Below are 19,219 nucleotides of genomic sequence, written 5' to 3'. Positions count from 1 at the left end.
TCGGCATTCGTTGATCCTGAGAATATGTCAAAAAAAATAGGGGAAGTATCTTACAAGAGGGATGCAAAGCCATTTGGAAACTACATTTTCCATAGTTTCACATAGCCTTAAGAAAAGAATAGAGATTTTAGTGACATCAGGGGAAGTTTGACATAACATCCATTAATGCAGTGGTTTGCCCAGAGCCTGGGTTATTTTCACCTCAACGTTGTGCATTCTACGATACTATCTTTGGAAAGATTATAGTGCAAACAAATTTGTTCACATCTTAAATCTTCTTAGGATTAATCTACTTTAAGCATTTTATCCTTTTGATCTGCAATGATATTAGAAATTTGAGTGCGCTTTACGCACTCGTATACTTTCTATGCAAGACAAATGCAAGAAAATTAATTTAGTCTGCTAGAGCTAGATATAGACATGTTTTAGCAACGTGATATCACTCCTTCAGTTAACTTTTTGCTCCGATTCTTTTGTCACTTCTGTTCTCATTTCAGTAAATATCTTAACACAGCAAACTGCTGCAGATATATGGTAATCTTAGCAGTAGTTAGTAAGATTAGCGATGCCGGGCAGAGAAAACATTTAGCAATATTCTAAACTATATTCTAGGGCAAAGTGTTGTCCTCTGCACATATCACACTGAAATCAATTTGGAGCACAGCAGTTTTCAATATTCCAAGATCTTTTCAGAAGAAATAATGCAAAATACAGTAAAAATTAGTGATGGGCGAACCTTCAAGTGTTAGAATAGCCAGGTAAGCACCACAAAGTTCAGGTGCTTCTCAAACACTCATTTGACTCTCCTGTACCTGGACCAGTAGATTGACCATAACAAGAACTGCATTTTTCATGGTATTTTGAATTCCCGATCTGAAGAACTCCCAAAGTTCCAATCCAGAAGTACAATGAATGTGAAAATAAAAGAAACAAAGAAATAAACACCACCAACAACAACCCAGAAAGAAATTAAATTAACTTTTCAACCTTTGACAAAAGGTTCCTTTTTAGATTAGGGAGAGCTGGGAGTGTTACTTCCACCAAGCAGGTTCGCCCAACTCTAAATAAAACATGCTTTTTTAACTAAGTGAAGCCTGAGATAGAATGATAATGAATTACATTTATTGTACACAGCACCGCCCGTTCAAAAGGATCCCAAAGCGCTTTACAAACTTTAGAAAGGAGAACCATTTCACTTCCCAGGGAAGCGCAATCACCTCTGAGGCTACATGTGGTGACTGACAGTGCAGAACAATACGTTATATTTTAGTCGAGGAAATGGAGAATGCTGTAGCCAATTGAAACTATGGGGTGGGTGAGTGGTGGTGGGGAATGTTAGGTAAGCAGAACAGTTACACGAATTGGTATTTGGCCAGATGCTTGGGGTTGAGATGACCACGCTATAAAAAAGTGCCATGGGATCTTTAATGACCATAAGTGGTCAGGACCTGAATTTTAAGTCTCTGAGGATAAAAACATTAGAAAACAATGAAAGATACCTTTGTTGAATACATTTCTGGACAATGATATGTGCCAATTATTCTTCTGTCCTGTAAGTTAATAAAATCAAGACCAGTTTCCTTAGAGATAAGGCAGCTATTATCTTTCATTTAAAATTAAAGCACTCTAGGGTAATAATAGGACAACTAATTAAAAGATATAGGGACCTCTAAGCCAATAATTAGCATAAGTATATTCTGGCTTCAGAGGTGTTATTACTGCCTTGCCCTGCTGCTCAAGGTAACATAACTTTGTGATGTAAATGTATTTTTTCCAACCGGTCACTTGACCAAGGAAGATATGATGATATGAAAACAATTGTTAAAATTATTCTGGGGGAAAAGTAAGTGTAAAAGTGGTTTCAAAAGGAGGTGGAAGAAGGTTAAAAAGATCTCTCGGTGCTGAAGGGTTGTTCAACCATAGAACCAGACTCTTCATGGTGAACAGGAGAGTTCAAACTTAATGGAGAAATTCCCAGGGACAAGGAAGAGAGGGAGGATGTGAAGATGAAGAAAAAGCAGCAGCAAGTATCATGGAAATAAAAAGTGAAAGCAGAAGTGGAGGAGGAATGATCAGAGCTCAGCAACCATGCAAGAGGGTAGGTTTTTCATAAATCAATCTTAAAGGTGGATGACAAAACATATGATGCAAATGATATTCACTTATAGGTCCAGGCCAACTGGAAGACTGACTCTGGAGCCTTGAAACAGGCCATGATCTTTTGGATGGCTTCAAACAAAGGGAATACAGAGGAAAGAGTAGAAATGTTACCATTATATATTCTTCCTGCTACCTAGAAACTCCAAAATGATGGCTTTCTCGAGGAATTCCTCTTACACTAATACATTAGCAACTGTAAAATACAAGTAAATTACAACTCACTCACACATACATACACGCACACACGTATGTACATTAGGAACCCTCCAAGGATGACCAGATCTTTGAAACTACTAACATCTAGTAAACCAGCATACTGGTGATTATGCTCTACTGTTATGCCAAACACAGCTTTATAAATAGGAGGTAAATTTATATTGATTAATTGAAAAGATATAATATTGATGCATTTACTTCCTCATATGCTGTTAATTTTCACCTATAACCTTTTATTACAGGCAGGTACTAATGGCTCATTCTATGGCAGAATGGCTCAGAAGCCATGGATAAAATGGACAATAGGGCTGGAATTTCTGATGGAAAAACCTTGTGAAAAAAACCCCACCCAAACAGTCGTAAATTAAAAAAAAAGATATCCTTTTGTTAAGTAGGCCTGCCACTAGCCAAAAGCGAAATATGGTGAGCTAAACCAAGAAGGGAGAAGTACCCACTCTTACAAAGATTAACACGTGAGATTAGGTCTTAGCATTTATAGGCCCTGTGAACTGACATTCCTAAGAACTAAAGACAGAGATAAAGACCCCTTTCGCAGTGAAGAACAACATGACATGCCCAGACATGTAATTTAATCTGTTAGAGATAAAGACTTTAGTATTATCTATAGCACAGTTTCCCACCTCTTACAGCTCAGCTTTGCATGGAAAACCAGTAACATCCTATTCCCAACTAGTCACAGTAGCTCTGGCAAGATAAGGTGTGTACGAAGTGCTCTTTACATGGAATAGGGATCTTCCACCTCATCAGCAAGGTTCGACTTATCGATTAGGAGCCACTGATCTCTGGGGAGTGCACTGACTACACAAGGGACTGTGTGGAAGATAGATAGTCCTGTATAAGCTGCTGCTAGGTTCACTCAAGGAAAAAAGGATTAATGATTTTCAAATGGCACCTGCTTAAAGCTATACAGACACTTTTGGCATGATAAGCGAGTCTGCTGAGATAAAGCTATATGAACTCATAAAGCACAAATGCCTAATATTTCAAAACATCCATATGTGAAACGTTGTCCTTAAGAACGTAACAAACGTTGCATTTCCATTATCTGTCCAAAATTGAATTTATTGCCAGCATTGCAGAAACCACGTTAGCATGCGTTGGCTCAGACTGCGTTACACCTAAGATTTGAGTCAGGCTGTAAAGCATGCAGTTAGAGGACAATTAAAAAAAAGTTTGACTTATAATTTCAGGTTACTTTGTTTGGTTTAAGGTCATAAAATACAGAGAAATTCTGCAAATTCAATCAGGATTTTCTTAAGGTCCTTGAGATTTTTAAAGCCTAAAAATCTAAGCAAAAAACCAAGAGACCTGTAAGAATGAAAAAAAGAGAAAGTGAGAGAAAATGCAAGATCTGGACACAGAGTTTTAACACCGTTCTAACTACTTGTAGTTCAATTTCTAGGCATCCAGTTTTATCCTCTAATATATGCAATATCTTGATCATTATCATTAGTAACACATCAATGACTTAGTGGTAAGTATTGTGGGATTCTGAAGAAATGGTTGAAAACATGGTTTCTTCTGGCATCCATTATTTACACACAAGATTCCATACTTAAGACATTGTAGAAAAAACACCCACATAAAATGAAAGAGTCTGAAGTATCTTTGGCTTTGTGACATTTGAATAAAAATTAAATATGAACTTGTTCTAATGTTTTAAACCAAAAGCCAACAAGTGAAATAGGCAAAATCAGGAGTGCTGTTTGAATTATGGCACAGAATAGGAAAAACAAATAATGGAGAAATGGCCTACTGGTGTCCTTTACTGGTGTCCTTCCTCAGCTTGACCCTTTACACCAACATCTTCTAAAATATCGCAGAAACATCCCTGGGGTTTTGCGGGTAAAGGAGGATAAATCATCTTAGCCAACCAAGAAAGAAAAATAGAGAGCACACTGTGATTCTGTAGAAAAACATCTTCCTCCATTTCACTTTTGGCTAACGAAATTCAGTGCAATGCAACGTCCAGCAAAGTGGAAGGAACAAATTATGTAAGTAAGGCCTTGAGGTTGTACATGTAAATTCCACCCTAGTGCAGTAAATATAGTTGACCATAAAGAGTAAACAGCTAACTGATTCAGGAAATGAGCTTGTAACTTTACTTAAGCAGATACATTAATTTAATGGGACTTAAATAAATATTAAGGTTAGTCATGTTTTCAAGTGATCTCCTGTGAATGCATAAGCACATAAGGAGGAAACAATTTTCTTTTTTTTAATCCTGCAAGGCCACATCACAGTGGTGGAGCTAAATATTAGTTAAGGGGAATCCTAGTTGGGAAATCTTCAAATCTGAATAAGCTTCATATTGATGATATTTAAAGGCAGTTGCCCTCCTTTTTAGAAATTTTGGGTAGAGATTTATTTTTTCCTCCAGGAGACTGGAAAATCATAACCCAGATCAAAACAATTCTTTGTAAGTGATTCTATCTTAAAAATTGAAACCTTCCATGAAAGAAGAAACCTCTTATATATTAAAGGTAAGCGTCAAAAACTTTTCTAGGAAAAAAAGTTAAAAAATTAAAAATTAATCTATCTGAACTTCCTGAAAGCATTTATTTTTACAAGACAAATTTTGTAAGGGAAAAAGGGGAAAAAAAATCAAGCTCTGACTGAAAATAAACAAAGGAAGCAATGTAAGTAGAACTGGAATTTTTGAAATTTCAGTTACGATTTTCAGTGACATTTTTTACTACCGAGACATTTATGAGGAAGCAAAGGCAGGTGATTTAGACTGTAAGTCTTCTGGGGTACCAGTTAACAGCAACTCTAAATCCTACCGTTTCGCCAAGAAACGAGGTGTTAGGTAGCCAGGTGCTTACTGATACGGCTCTGATGAAGTATTTGTTATTTATTTGTTAAAACAACATCCCATTTACATGTGTACATTGAATTCTCTTGGAGATAATATAAATGAATAATACTTTGGTAAGAATCTACATCCCAGAAGGCGTTGTCTTCCATCTGTGATAAATAAGACCAAAATGACATCAAACTTCCATTATGCTCATAAGCTAAGTCTCCTATTATTTTGTCTTGCAAAATATACTTTAACAGATATACCTAGCACCAAAAATCTACCACAGAAACACAGAAAATTTGCTTAGATAAGAAAGCTTCATGAACGATGAAAAATGCATGGAACATTTGATTATTATTGTAACTGGCAAAATTTCTAAGGTATAATTTGCATATAGTTATGGTTTTGATATATGAACTAGACAGTAAAAATAAGGCTGATAAAGTCACTCCTCTAGAACAGATTTCTGTAAAATACATAGATGTGATTTTTCTTGTTTGAAGTCAAATACAAGCGGCAAAGCACTATACAGCATATACTTGTCGCAAGAGTGGGCGGACTGTATAGAAGTCTACCAGCGTTTCAGCCATCTGACCATGATATACTCACTTGTTAGCAGATTTAGGGTCATGATTTTGGGGAAAACCAACAACATAATTCTTGGGCTCAGCCCACAAATTTACATGGCCAGATACTTTTCCTACCCAAAACTGACATAGCTTGAAAATATAAATCCTCAGAATTCCATCTAGCAAACCGTAAGCTAAAATCTTCCCTTTCTGAAGACCTTCATTTCCAGTTACCTGAAGGAACTTGTGAATACTCAAAGAATACATGGACAGAAAGTGGCCCAAACAAAACATTCAATGAAAATAAATACTGATGTTGATTCAGGCTATGTGACCTTTTCTGTTGCATCCCTTAGGCCAGCCCAAAAGCGTTAAGTTTCTAGCAAGTATAGGACCAGAAAGTTGAGTTCCTTTTGAGGACATGAGCAAGGACAGGTGTGCAGGACTTTTTGTACATAGCTTTAAGATGCATTAAGTTTAGGGAGAAGGCTCCACAAGTTTTTTGGATGGGGAAGAAAACTAAATTCCAGTCTCTCACACTGCTAAAAAGAGAAGGGAGACAGAAGAATAAAGGAGATTTAGTCTCCTAGGTTTTAATATAATCTTACATCATTCTAGAGGAATTCTTAAAACTAGTATCGAAGGAGTAAGATATATTAATATATATAGACATATATGTCTGTATATAGTCACACACACATTTTAAATTTAGGCATAATCCTACCGACCTCCTAGCCTTTTTCCTAAGTTATGTGAGAAACTAACTCCTGGCGTCTATCTTTCTCCATATGCAGAACCCTGGGAAAGCAGCTAGTATCCAAAAGAATATACTAAGTGAATTAACCAGTCAACTTAGGTCTTCATAGCCCAGCATGACCGTTCCATTAAATTTAACATACATGTATGCAATACACACCCTAACACCTTTTTTAAAAAGCAATATAAGAAAGTATACAGTTTGTACATGTCTACACGGATGCCCAGTTCATATGCTACATTAGTAATATTTTGTTATGAATACTGCTAGATATGTTATTTCTGGGTTGTTTGGGCTATTCTGCACATTAACCTTGCTCTATCTTTGTGCATGACTAGCAGTCTCCACGGCATGCTGCCGGGCGACTGCACCATGTCTCTCCCAGGAATTGGAATGTTTCCCCTGTTGGGGGGTGTGTGTGTGTGTGTGTGGAATTTGAGGAAAAAATATTTCTCAAATATTGGGGAAAGACTCCTTAGAATGTGCTCTAACACAGCAATTTTGGGTTATTTAATAGTGTTGAAAGTATTAACTTGCTTCAGTCCAGGTCATCTTACAGACTAAAGAGCAAACAACAAAGGTAAAGCATCGTAATTAATGGTGGGCAAAAACTATAAGAGAGGGATCTGAAATATGTATCCGCCTTTCTACCAGTTTGGGATACTATCATTCTGATTATGTAAACACTGCTGATACGAATTTTGGATCCCCTGAAACTGATGTCCCCTAAATTAGATATAACAATACATTGCTATCCGCAGAAAGAAACCGAACAGATGATCGTTTTAGACACTATATATAAAGCAAAGGGGTTGACAAACAGTCATCTTCTACATTATAATAACATTTTTACCACTTAATGCCACCCTAGTGTACACAATCCAGTGATCTCAAGATTCATGAGCACAACTAGGTTACATCCCTTAGCACATAACATTTACAGTTACAACTGATTTTTTGGACAGAAATTGGCTGACTCATGGCCATTCAATTAAACCCTGGCAGTCTTTAGAGCTGATCTGCTTTGGGAAATCAATTCACCACATTCACTAGCTAGATACACCCTCTGGAGTGCAGCTACACACATCTCTTCTATTCCACTGTGTATCATTTGTCTTGTTGGTGCCTTATTTCCCCACAATCTGAAATTGTTATATCAGCTGCATGAATGAATTCTTTTTTGCAACCAAAAGTGTATTTAATTCAGGGTCACTGGTGGATAGCGCATTTGTAGATGCACTACAAAAGCAAAAGGGATATCGTGCTTTAAACAAATGGAGTGTACATGCACCGTTCTTACATTAATTAAACATGGCATTCGAAGGAGCATGGCTGCAGAAAGAAAAACTCACGCAGTTGACTTGACCTTTATTCAGATGTCATGTGGAATACCGCTATGGATCATAGAAATAAATCACCTTCTGACTGCTTCTGCAAAGTGCTGCAGGCTAAAACTGGAACTTCTTCCAATTTCACCCTTATCAAACCTCAGGTTTCAACAAAACGCAAAGAGGCTGGCTGAGCCCTCCGTGTGCTGTTGATTGTTTCATATGCAAGTTGTTCCTCAACGATGCATGAATGTGAATTTAGGAGAAAGGCTGAGCTTTTATGTCTACTTTTATTACGTGTCCTTCAACAAACTTCTGTGCAAGGAATACCTCCTGACCCTGGATGAAGAATCAGTCCTCGTGCAGTTTTACCCGTACCGCAACCAAAAGGAAAACTCTCCTTGGAGGGGAAATGCTTTCGCTGAAACCTGCACAGTGGCAGCATTAGCTCCAGCGATATAGAGCAGTGAGGATTTGAGATTTTAGACTGAAATTTTAAGAGCTTTATGTTGCCTTAGTGTTTTAATACCCTGTTCAGTTTATTAACAGTCTGTGCATGTAGCCATTTTAAAATTCCCCTTTTTTCCAAAAGCTTTTACAGTCGTCGTCTTACTCATGTTTTATACTAGAAGTACCTCTACTGCACAGGGTATAAGGCACAGTTCTATGTAACAAACACTGTCCGGTTTTAGGTACCTTTGCAGTAATGTCTCCTCACTAGAGATGCATTTATATCATTTCTTCAGATAGAAATGAACAAATATTGCTGTGAACTGAAAACGCCTGAGGCAAGTCAGCAGTAAATCAGAGGGGAAATAAAGGCGTTGGCCAAGCCTCAGCTAATCAGCCTTGCTTTGGAGCAAGGTGTATTATCGCAGGCCTGCAGCCCCGTTAATGTGTCTTTACGCCTTAGTCTGAAAATTGAGGAGGGCGGCCCTGTCTGCAGCTCACGGAAAGCTCTCGCTCACTGAAAGTCGCTGAAAGGCCAGTGGCTGTATCGACGGATTCACATCGTCTCAGGTCAACACACTCCTTCATCTCATTCCACCCCTCTTTTTCAAAAGAGGCATCTATGGATATGACAGTGAAAAAAATGCACAGGCTCTTCCACTTATTCACTAGCAGTAAACTGGTGAAAAGAAGTTCGGAAGCTGTCATGGGAAACGGCAAAGCAACACCTGAGCTGAGCCTGTGCCGCTCCAAAGCGAGCGTGCCACTGTGACAGCTGCGTTGTTGGCACAATGAAACAGAAAGTACTCGGTCTTCGTGTTCGAACAGCACACATACGTGAGGCGGTGAATCGGAAAACGGGCACCAGGAGGAGGAGGATGCTGTGGGAGCCCCATTTCCTTGCTAGGCCAGAAACTCCACCCTCAGCCTGCCCAGTTGCACAGGTGAAATAATTAGGTGCAATCACTTGTGAAACAGGTAGTTGCACGGTCTTGTTTGTTTTAAAACTCTGATAATGCAGTGGAGTCCTCTAAAAATGAAAGATCCGAGGAGAACTAGTCAACTTTTCTGGTTAAACATGGTCAGACTCTTTTCCTTAGTCAAAAGACGTTGGGGAAAAACTCAGTAGCTGAGGGAACTTGCGGGGGAACAAAGGTACCATGTTAAGTGCAGCTAAGGGCAGGTTAAGCTTCTACTTGTTCTTTCCTTGCCATCTTATCTCCTTTAGCAGCTATGGGTTAATTTGGATATAACAACAGTGGGTCACGAGGGCAATGAATTGCAAAGATACCTATATTTTTTTAAACCTTCTTAGCTTACTAAACCCGACATTCATTCTTCAACACATCATTTCTGTTGTGATTCAAATCTATTAATATGCTGTTTAATCTCATTATCATATTCAAGTTCTGTGTTCTCTACTCGGTACCCACATTTCTGACAGAAAAATGTCATTAGCCTGACAATTTGACTTGTTTGTGACTTGGCACCGTGTAACAGCAACGCACTGTAACTGCCAGGCGTTCTGACTGAATGCCTTACGTAATACAAAGACTACTGAGTAAAGAATTAGTCATTGTTTTAAAAATAAACTCAGTATATTTAAAAAAAGTCTTCGTGTTGAGAAAAAAACCTTATCTAAACACGCAGAGGTTAGCAATGTCAGTTCACATTTATTTAAAAAAAAAAAAGACTGAATAAATCTGTATAAACAGTTTCATGAAGTGTTGCATAATATCCTGACATTTTTCCCCTCTTTTCCAGAGGGAAATTGCTTTTTATTAATGCTCACAATAACAATAGCATGATTGCAAAATTAGAGGTAGAGTTTTATATATGTGACTTATCATGTACTTCAGGTATGTAGCCTGTACACTTACAGCACCTCTGTGCTTTAAGCTAGGTTGGAAACATCTAGGCTCCAATTATTACTGCAACTGTATACATTCTAAAACCACATTCAGTAATATATTTGCATTATGGAAAACATAATGCAACTTCTGTGAAGTGGCAAATCACTTTGAAAGAATATAACAAACACGTTTTATATAAGAAATGTTAATTTGCAGTAGTTAACCATTCTAAAGCTAGATGATCTAACTATAAAGAAAAAAACCCAAAACTTGGAAGTAATTTAAATACTACCTGAACAACACGCATGTAAGAATTAGAAAGACAGGACTAGAAATGGAAGGCAAGATGCACCAAATCATTATATCACAGAAATCACAGAATCACTAGGTTGGAAAGGACCTTCAAGATCATCAAGTCCAACCATTAATCCAGCACCACCATGTCCCCTAAACCATGTCCTGAAGCGCCACATCCACACGTTTCTTGAACACTTCCAGAGATGGCGACTCCACCACCTCCCTGGGCAGCCTGTTCCAATGCCTGACCACCCTCTCAGTGAAGAAATTTTTCCTAATATCCAATCTAACCCTCCCCTGGCGCAACTTGAAGCCATTTCCTCTTGTCCTATCGCTAGTTACTTGGGAGAAGAGGCCAACCCCCTCGTCGCCACAACCCCCTTTCAGGTAGTTGTATAGAGCGATAAGGTCTTCCCTCTCAGCCTCCTCTTCTCCAGACTAAACAACCCCAGTTCCCTCAGCCGCTCCTCATAAGACTTGTGCTCCAGACCCCTCACCAGCTTCGTTGCCCTTCTCTGGACACGCTCCAGCACCTCAACATCCTTCTTGTAGTGAGGGGCCCAAAACTGAACACAGGATTCAAGGTGCGGCCTCACCAGTGCCGAGTACAGGGGCACGATTATATGCTAATGCCTCTACGAGGTTTCATATCTGGGTTGAAAAAATGCAAGTATCACATCCTGTTTCTAGCTAACATCCTGGTAAGAAAACCATACTGATGTCTAAGAAAAGACTGACAAGGTGCTCCATCAGGAGGTGGATCTGGAGCCCTTCTTTTAACAACGGCTTTTATGTAGGAACTGATAGCAATACTGACAGCGAGTATCACCTCTGTTGCCTGACACACTTCCAGTCCCTGTTGCTCTGGAAGAGGATGGCATGCAGCTGCTTTTCCATTATAATCACCCCTTGTCAAACGTACAGCTGGTGAGATGCAAGCAGCACTTCTTTACAGAGGAAGAAGAGTCAGCCTTTCGTTCAGCCAATACATTTACCATGGTCTTTACAGCGACAGATATGGTTTCCGTTAAATTACCACATAGCTGTAACGGAGGTTTTCTGATCTATCCAGAATAACAAATACACAGATATCATTGATGTTGACAAGCATTTTCACCTTACGTACACCTCCAGAGAAGTCAATTAATGTATGTAGTAGTCTGGATCAAATAAGTTAGACGAGCAGTGTGGAAAAAAAGCAATGAATCCAAAAGATGTAACTACAGCATAAGCAGCAGGTTGACTGGGAATTTAGTAACACAGGAAAATATACTGAAAATACAGAGCTTGGGAGGTGATCAAACTGCAAATCCTGAACAACACAAAGACTAGAAGATGCATCAGACACACCACAGTGATCAGCATCAGCAAGCCACAGTTCCAAGATGGAAACACCCAAGGTAAAATTACTGGATGCAAAAATGTAACAGAAAATTTAAAAATTAATCAAAAACACCTTGGCTACTGTATTCTGGAAGAAATCATAGGGAATAACTCAGTATTGAGAGAGCACCAAGCAGCTCCTTATCTGAACTGTGATAACAGAAATTAAGTATATTAAAATGGCTGGGGGTCTACATCAGAAATTATTCACAGTTGCACCAGGCTCTACACTGAGATCCTGGTTAGGCTAATCATCTCCTTGGAGACAAAGCCAGGCTTCATAAAGGAGAAACCTTGAAGAGTTGTATCACAGTAGCTTGTTTCCCTCACCCAGCCCCCTTCTATCCCAAAAGGAAACAGAAACCAAAATTACAATTAGAAGAAAAAAGATGGAGGCTTCTAGACAAAATCCTTCCAGACCATTTTTATGTAATTACAGAATGAACAGATGAAAGTTATGATTTCCATAAATCCTTTGACATATTATCTTAAAATTGAAGAGATGATATGTCCCAGGTATATGTACAATTACCCATAGAAAGTCAGTCAGCTGAAAGTTATTGTGAAGCCAGAGGTTAGAATTTGGCCCTGTTTTTTAATGTATCTCTTAATCATCTGGAAGAAGCACAGACAATATATTAGATTAGTGCCCTGGGCCTAGAGAAAAGATAGCATGAAGTGTGCCTACAAAGGATCAAGAGGATGCTGATGATTGTCAACATTCCAATTTAAAACAGAAAAGTCCACAGAATAAAATTGCATAACAATGGGTTAGAGTGTATATCACATAGTGTATGACACATATTAGGTCTTCAAGCAGAAATACAACACTCCCAGTTTACCTATCCTTATATATATGCTTGCAGTACTATGCCGTTCAGAACAAGAGATTCAAAAACTCGAGACTCTAAAGATAATAAAGGAATTTGAAGAAATGGTGTAAGATAAGATGATGGGCTTGAAAAGAGAGGTGAGGAAATGATGTAAATGCTATCTCCAATAATGAAGGATGTCTAGAGTAAGAAGAAAGCCGGTGATTTACCTGTAAGCAACAGTACGACTGTTCACAGAGAGAACAATTGGCCTTGACAAAGGCAACAGATGACGAGTTAGACTAAAGGAATAAACTGCTGAATGCAGTTTGAGAAGCTTCAAGCGTGGAACAATCATACACCCATCCATTTTACCCTGAAGTCACTGCAAAGAAAATTGAGCATGTCCAATATGATTTAATAAGTCTGTGATAATGTATCTGCTGGTAATCGAGTCTGAATCTTCCTTGAGTTTTATGTCCTTTAAAAATTTCTTCATGTTTTTGTTTCTCAGGTTTCGGAATTCAAGAAGCAAATCAACATATCGGCCAAATCCCTTCTCATCCCTTCCCCTACCCCAAACAGAAGCAGCAATCTTTGAAAATGAGGGAGTATATGAAGTTACAATCTTCTGTGGTCATTCAGACTAGATATAAGGAAGAGATTTTTCACAACGAGGGTGGTGAAACACTGTCCCAGGTTGCCCAGAGAGGTGGTAGACGCCCCATCCCTGGAACTATTAAAGGTCAGGTTGGACGGGGCTCTGAGCAACCTGATCTAGTTGGAGATGTCCCTGCTCATTGCAGGGGGGCTGGACTAGATGGCCTTTAAAAGTCCCTTCCAACCCAAACTTTACCATGATTCTAGAAACACAAAACAAACCAAACTCACAACAGTCATTGGGCATGTGAGATGAATACAATACGAAAGGTAAAGACAGATTTGGCCACAGTTTCATCTGGAATAGCCCAGGGGAAGCTCCACAGCCAGCCTGATGGTGTTCGCTCAAATGGAAAAAACCAGGACATTCTCCTCCTGAGTCACCAAATCTCCAGGGGATTACATTGGATTCAGCAGATACCACAGCCATGGAAGAACACCTTCTGTTGTGCTTCCGTACTGTTTTGCAGGCTCTCTGGTATCTTCTGAATAACACTGAGCAACAACAGACAGACTACCAATGTCTGTGCCTGCCCTGGAATCTCTCCATACTATAGGATTCGACAGCATAAAGGGAGTATTAACTTCTACTTTGATTTTGCAATTAATTGTGGATGGAAGGACTAATCAGCACTTCTCCTCTCACCACCTTTTGTTGTTCAGAAAAGTTGTAAGAGGCTGTTACAAAAACTGGTGTTGAAATCTGCAGCAATCTAGTACAGATTTGCTGGTCTATAATGCGTAAACAAAGATGCTGCGCTCCAGCAGCAAGTTCCAATAACTATTCATCCACCTTTTTTACAATGTCTATGCTGAATGCACTAACAGAGATGCATAGGAGAAGTTTTCATCCTCGTGTGTTGAGGTTTATTACTCATGGCATTAATCTTTTCTCACATACTATTTGAAGTCACAAACATAAATTCATAGTATTCCATGCAGTGATACAAGAGGAATCTAGTAATAGCACGAATACTCATACTTCCTAAAATTAGTCCTTCAGTGGTGGATTCTAATTAGAGATGAAATGTGAAATGTTCATTTGGTTGCATTTCTAAAATACTTGGGTTTTCATGGAAACCTGCATCTGAACCAAATTCAGCAGTTCAGACCCAGTTTTGTTTCTTGTACACGAAAATAATTATATTTGCCCCCCTTTCATAGGTAAAATATTCAGGTCCATTAAATATGAATCTGTTTTCTTGCTGCTGGTCAAACAGCAAGAACAGCTGTCAGGTCCCTTCCTCCTCCCCAGAGCAGTCTATGCAGTGCAGGACAACGTTCTCCGGTCACTACTCTTTTCTGATCCTCTCCTATTTGATTCCCTATCTACGGCTTAAGGGACTGCAAACCTGATTATCAGATCAGAGTATATCTGGATACCAGAGCAGAACTGTCATAGACTATGAACCATGCTGGCCTGGTCTATTAAGCAAAAGGCTCAGTACAAAAAACCATACATAATGACATAATGTAAGGTTGTTCCCAGTATGCTCTGTGTTAATCCTGTAGGCTGGTGGATTTCTGCAGCAGTTACGGGAATTAGTTTACTCCGCTTACTGGGTTGGATTGGTACGCTAGTTCGTGCTTTCAAATTCTAGTCCATGGTTAGCAATTTGCCACTAGACTTTGCCTATTCTGTTACATGGCTGAAAGATCTACTGCATGAGTAAGTATATAGAAAATATCACAAGCGAAATACTATACAAAAATATACCTCAGGTAGCGGTAACACTCGGACACCTATGTACCTTAAATTTCCACTGATGAGAGTTAGAGGAAAGACTTCAGGTAAACACAGATCTAGTCTCATAAAATTACCTACATGGTTTCTTAGTTAATACCTTTGACTGTTTAAAGGGAAACTGATTTTTCAAAAATAAACTAGGCAAATTAAATAAAAGCTTGCAACTTTTTTTGCAACTGAAAAATCAGCGACTGAAAGAAAAAGATTTTACAGAATCTTCATGAACTTTGCAATGGTAAAATGTGATCTGTGATACCATAACATCACAATTAACTCGATCATTATGTGTTTGCCTTCATTCATGTTTCTCTCAAATTAAAAAGAAAAAAATAAATTAATGAATGGATGATATCTGAGCCATGACAATATAATCCTCCAACTTAAGAGACTATAAACTATAACCTATAAAACTAACTCTTTCATGCTATCAACTTGTGATGGATTTTTGTTGTTCCAGCAAAAATGGAACAAAATGTTCTTCAGTCCGCAGGCACACTATGGTAGCATAGAAGTTCTGAACAAACATGAGAAATTCCACTACTAGAGCTGTATGAAACTTATGTTTCCCCTTCAATAATAATCACTTCATCTTCCTCAGATTTAGATTTTTTTTTTTCAATTCTGATTTTGATTTTTTCCTCTTGGAGTATCATGCTGAATTACAAATTCAAAAAGCTTTCCATGCCAAAAAAAAAAAGAAAGAAAAAAAAAAAGATAATTTAACTTTATTTAACTTTCCAATTTTGCATATGTGTGAAAGTTTATACATTTCGCACTGAGTACATTTTAGCATTCATCCCAGATTTGCCACTGTGTGAAACTCATCCAAAATGGTCACAAGTGAAAAATGACAAGTGCTTTATGGTAAGTGCTCCATTTTCATTAAGCATAATGGATACTTTTTTCAAAAGTGCGTATCTTGGCAAATGTATTTTCTGCCTCAACTATCCATCCCCGGGGGACCATTTTAGATTCAAAATTAAGTGCACAGCAAGTTGATCCTTTATTTCTGAGCAGTTTCTCATTTAGTCAACACTATCCTGGGCCATTATATGTTGAAATTATGCAAACTTTTCAAGCTTTAAACACTTCCGTAGAAAATATTTCTTATCCAGGTCATCTGAAAGATTTATGAAGGTAGGTTAAATTTAGATTTTATTTCCAATGTTCCATACAGCTCTTACTAGAATATCAGCTATAGCCATCATTTTGGATTTGTTCCTTTGGAAACAGATTAGACATATTTAACTCTACCTCCTGACTGAGAAAACATCTCACGGTAAAGCTTAACTGAGCGCATGCTTTAGAAAAAGGTTAATCAGTTTTCCAGGCTACAGGGCAGCATTCATTGCTGAGGTGGCTAAATACACTGCTCTGCAGAGCTAAGGCAAGATCATCATAATCCCACCCCATTCATTTTCTACAAAAATTACATTTTAAAGCGCGCTCTGACAGAAGTGAAAGTCTGCCTTCCTGGGGCAATACTGAAAATATACCCCTGTTTCAGTTTACCTTACTGACATCCATTCGCAACTTCTCATTGTTAGCGCTGGCAGCTTTTTCTGCTGCTTTCTTTTGACGCTGAGGTCCTCTGCCAAAGAAGATGTAGTTGACCAAAGCATACTCCAGCAGAGCCATGAAAACGAAGACAAAACACCCCATAAGATACATGTCAATGGCTTTCACATATGGGATTTTGGGAAGAGTCTCTCGAAGATGGGTGTTAATTGTTGTCATTGTGAGCACAGTTGTGATTCCTGGAAAAAAGAATTGACAAGTCTGTTCACTGAATTAATTTTAATTTTCTATCATAATAGGTCATAATATTCAAATGCTAGAGCTGAAAAATCATAGGAGATTTTTTTTTCCTGGTAGATAAAAAAACACCCCCAACCTCCTTCTGTATTCCTTGTATTTGTCTTTAATTTTTTTGTACAGCAAAGAAGATTACACCTGTAATAAATTGCATTCAATCAAACAAACAGTAGTCGGATTCTGTGAGTATGTTTTTAACCAGCTAAGCTGTAACTTTCTCTAGTGAGTCTCAGTTGTAAATTACCAGCCTAGAGTCCAGCACTTTCAGGATATCTGTAGCCTTGAATTCTTATGGGAAAATGTTACACAGAAAGGTGTGATAAAACTCAGAGAGTACACTACGAAGCTAAAATGTCAAGTTCTCAATTGTATCTTTTATGATGATTTACTTATTTTATCTATATGAGGGCTGTACTGGCAGGAATCGGTCTGATTGATATGAAATTTGGCAATAGATACTCATATTTATTTTTGTAACATGCTTGGATCCTCTGACAAAGGGCACAGTATAAACAAACACACATGGGATTAGTGATGATATATAAAAGTACTCTAGAGATTAATTAGGGAAATGGTTTCGCTCTTAGATTGTAAGGAAAAAAGCCCTCAACTTAAGGAGCAGTTAGCTGTACAACCCCAGTAAAACTTTATTTAATTCATACCTGAAAGGAAAAGCAATTTAAAACCCATAACACAGTGCTGAATGTGTATTCTGGACTGCCATGAGCAAAAGCAAATTAAATGCATTCTCTTTGGAGAAAAACAAGCACTAAAACAACAACAGGAAATGTTGAGACAATTAGGCTAATTCTGGTTACAATGATTATACAGTTAGCTAATTCAGACATGAAATCACTTTAATTTTTATTTAAATTGTGATGATTTAAATGCCGATTCAAATAATACAAAGTTTAACGAGCCAGACATAAAAAGATGTAACAGATTTATTTTTCAAATCATGTACTATCCACTAAGCCAGAAGCAAGAAAAAGCATTCAACTAATGCACACTGCATGAGATGTGTAAAAATGCCTACCTAAAGCAACTCTTGCAGCTGAAGCATCATAATTAATCCAGAAGGAAACCCAGGACAGGATAGTGATCAGAATAGAAGGCATGTAGGTCTGCAGAATGAAGTAGCCAATGTTTCTCTTAAGTTTAAAGCTGAGAGACAGCCTTGGGTAGGCACCTAAAAGAAAATATTTGGTATGGCCATAATTTACTTGTATAAAGCCTGAAGACGTTTTTCTGTCATTTTGGTTTTATTGTTTCATGCAACATAGATTACATACACAGTTGAAAGATCCAGGATAATCAGCTGCAGAATTTCTATCACGAACCGGGATTAAATAATCTTTTATTCTAAGGATACAAGGATGCTCTAGGTGCATATCTGCTGGCAATCATAATATGCACCTATCAACAGCCAAAATACGTTTCAGAGCATCAAACATAGAAAAGCTTTTTCTCCGACAAGCTGCAGTATGCTTACTTCGGTGTAACCCTTATTCTAACCTCTCTAAGCAGTGCCACACACGCCCTTTGTCACTGGACACCAGAAACATTTTGGTGTATGAAACACTTATCGAAATAGGTCCAGAGATCACAGCTGCTGCTTTAATTTATTCCTGTTTCTAAAATTTTTCTCAGATCCTGAACTGCTCGTTGAGAATTAACCCGTTTCTAAAAGTCTTCCCAGTGAAATCCCCTTTTGGCATCCCCTCCACAAACCTGTAGAGAAAACAACATTCTTGGTGATAAGCTTGTAGTCTACAATGGAGAACTGTGGCAGTTCGATCTTTGTCACTCCTGTGACCGCATTATCACCCCCACGCCAGTAAAATTCTATGTCATCTGTTGTATAGCCATCTATAAAAATAGGAGGAAACAGTTAAGATACAGCTATCTTCTGACATCATGGAGAACAGTCCAGAGAATTAATTCAGAAAACAACTTCAAATATACTTCTAAAACAAAACCGTTAATAACATAACAGATATGAACCTACAGATAGACACAGGTAATACTGAATATCATTTCAACTGGCAACCCTAGCTGTATTTTAATCTTTGCGTTTTTTTATAAAAAGATGTATTATATCAAGATATTAATAAAACAAACCTTTAAAAACAAATTGAGACTACACACATCCCGTATATAGATAGTAACTGTGCTTAGTTACTACACTAACTAAGTACTACTACAGTACTAAGTAACTCAGCATAAGGTATCTTCTGACCCTAAGGCTGGATAAAAAAAGTGTGGGTTTGCTGTAATTTCAGCCCCTAGGCTTAAACATCACCATCAGTAACGAAAACATGACCAGGTCAGCAAGCGAGGCCTGGAAG

The 19,219-nt window shown here is 38.1% G+C and overlaps 1 protein-coding gene across 1 annotated transcript in view; it reads right to left on the bottom strand.

The window, feature by feature from the left end:
- The window catches only part of GABRB2 (gamma-aminobutyric acid (GABA) A receptor, beta 2), a gene marked incomplete at its 5' end in the record, with an annotated part of 21,221 nt that extends 2,481 nt beyond the window's left edge, over positions 1 to 18,740 (bottom strand). The window contains 4 exons of the mRNA XM_010286305.1: positions 1,500 to 1,550; positions 16,569 to 16,813; positions 17,908 to 18,060; positions 18,603 to 18,740. Of these exons, the coding sequence (XP_010284607.1) occupies positions 1,500 to 1,550; positions 16,569 to 16,813; positions 17,908 to 18,060; positions 18,603 to 18,740 (587 nt within the window). The remainder of the gene's footprint in view (positions 1 to 1,499; positions 1,551 to 16,568; positions 16,814 to 17,907; positions 18,061 to 18,602) is intronic.
- Between the last annotated feature and the right edge of the window lie 479 nt (positions 18,741 to 19,219).

This window comes from Phaethon lepturus, unplaced genomic scaffold (genome assembly GCF_000687285.1).
Source record: "Phaethon lepturus isolate BGI_N335 unplaced genomic scaffold, ASM68728v1 scaffold7684, whole genome shotgun sequence".
NCBI lineage: Eukaryota > Metazoa > Chordata > Aves > Phaethontiformes > Phaethontidae > Phaethon > Phaethon lepturus.
Note: the sequence above shows the minus strand (reverse complement) of the source record. Positions and strands in the feature narration are given on the sequence as shown.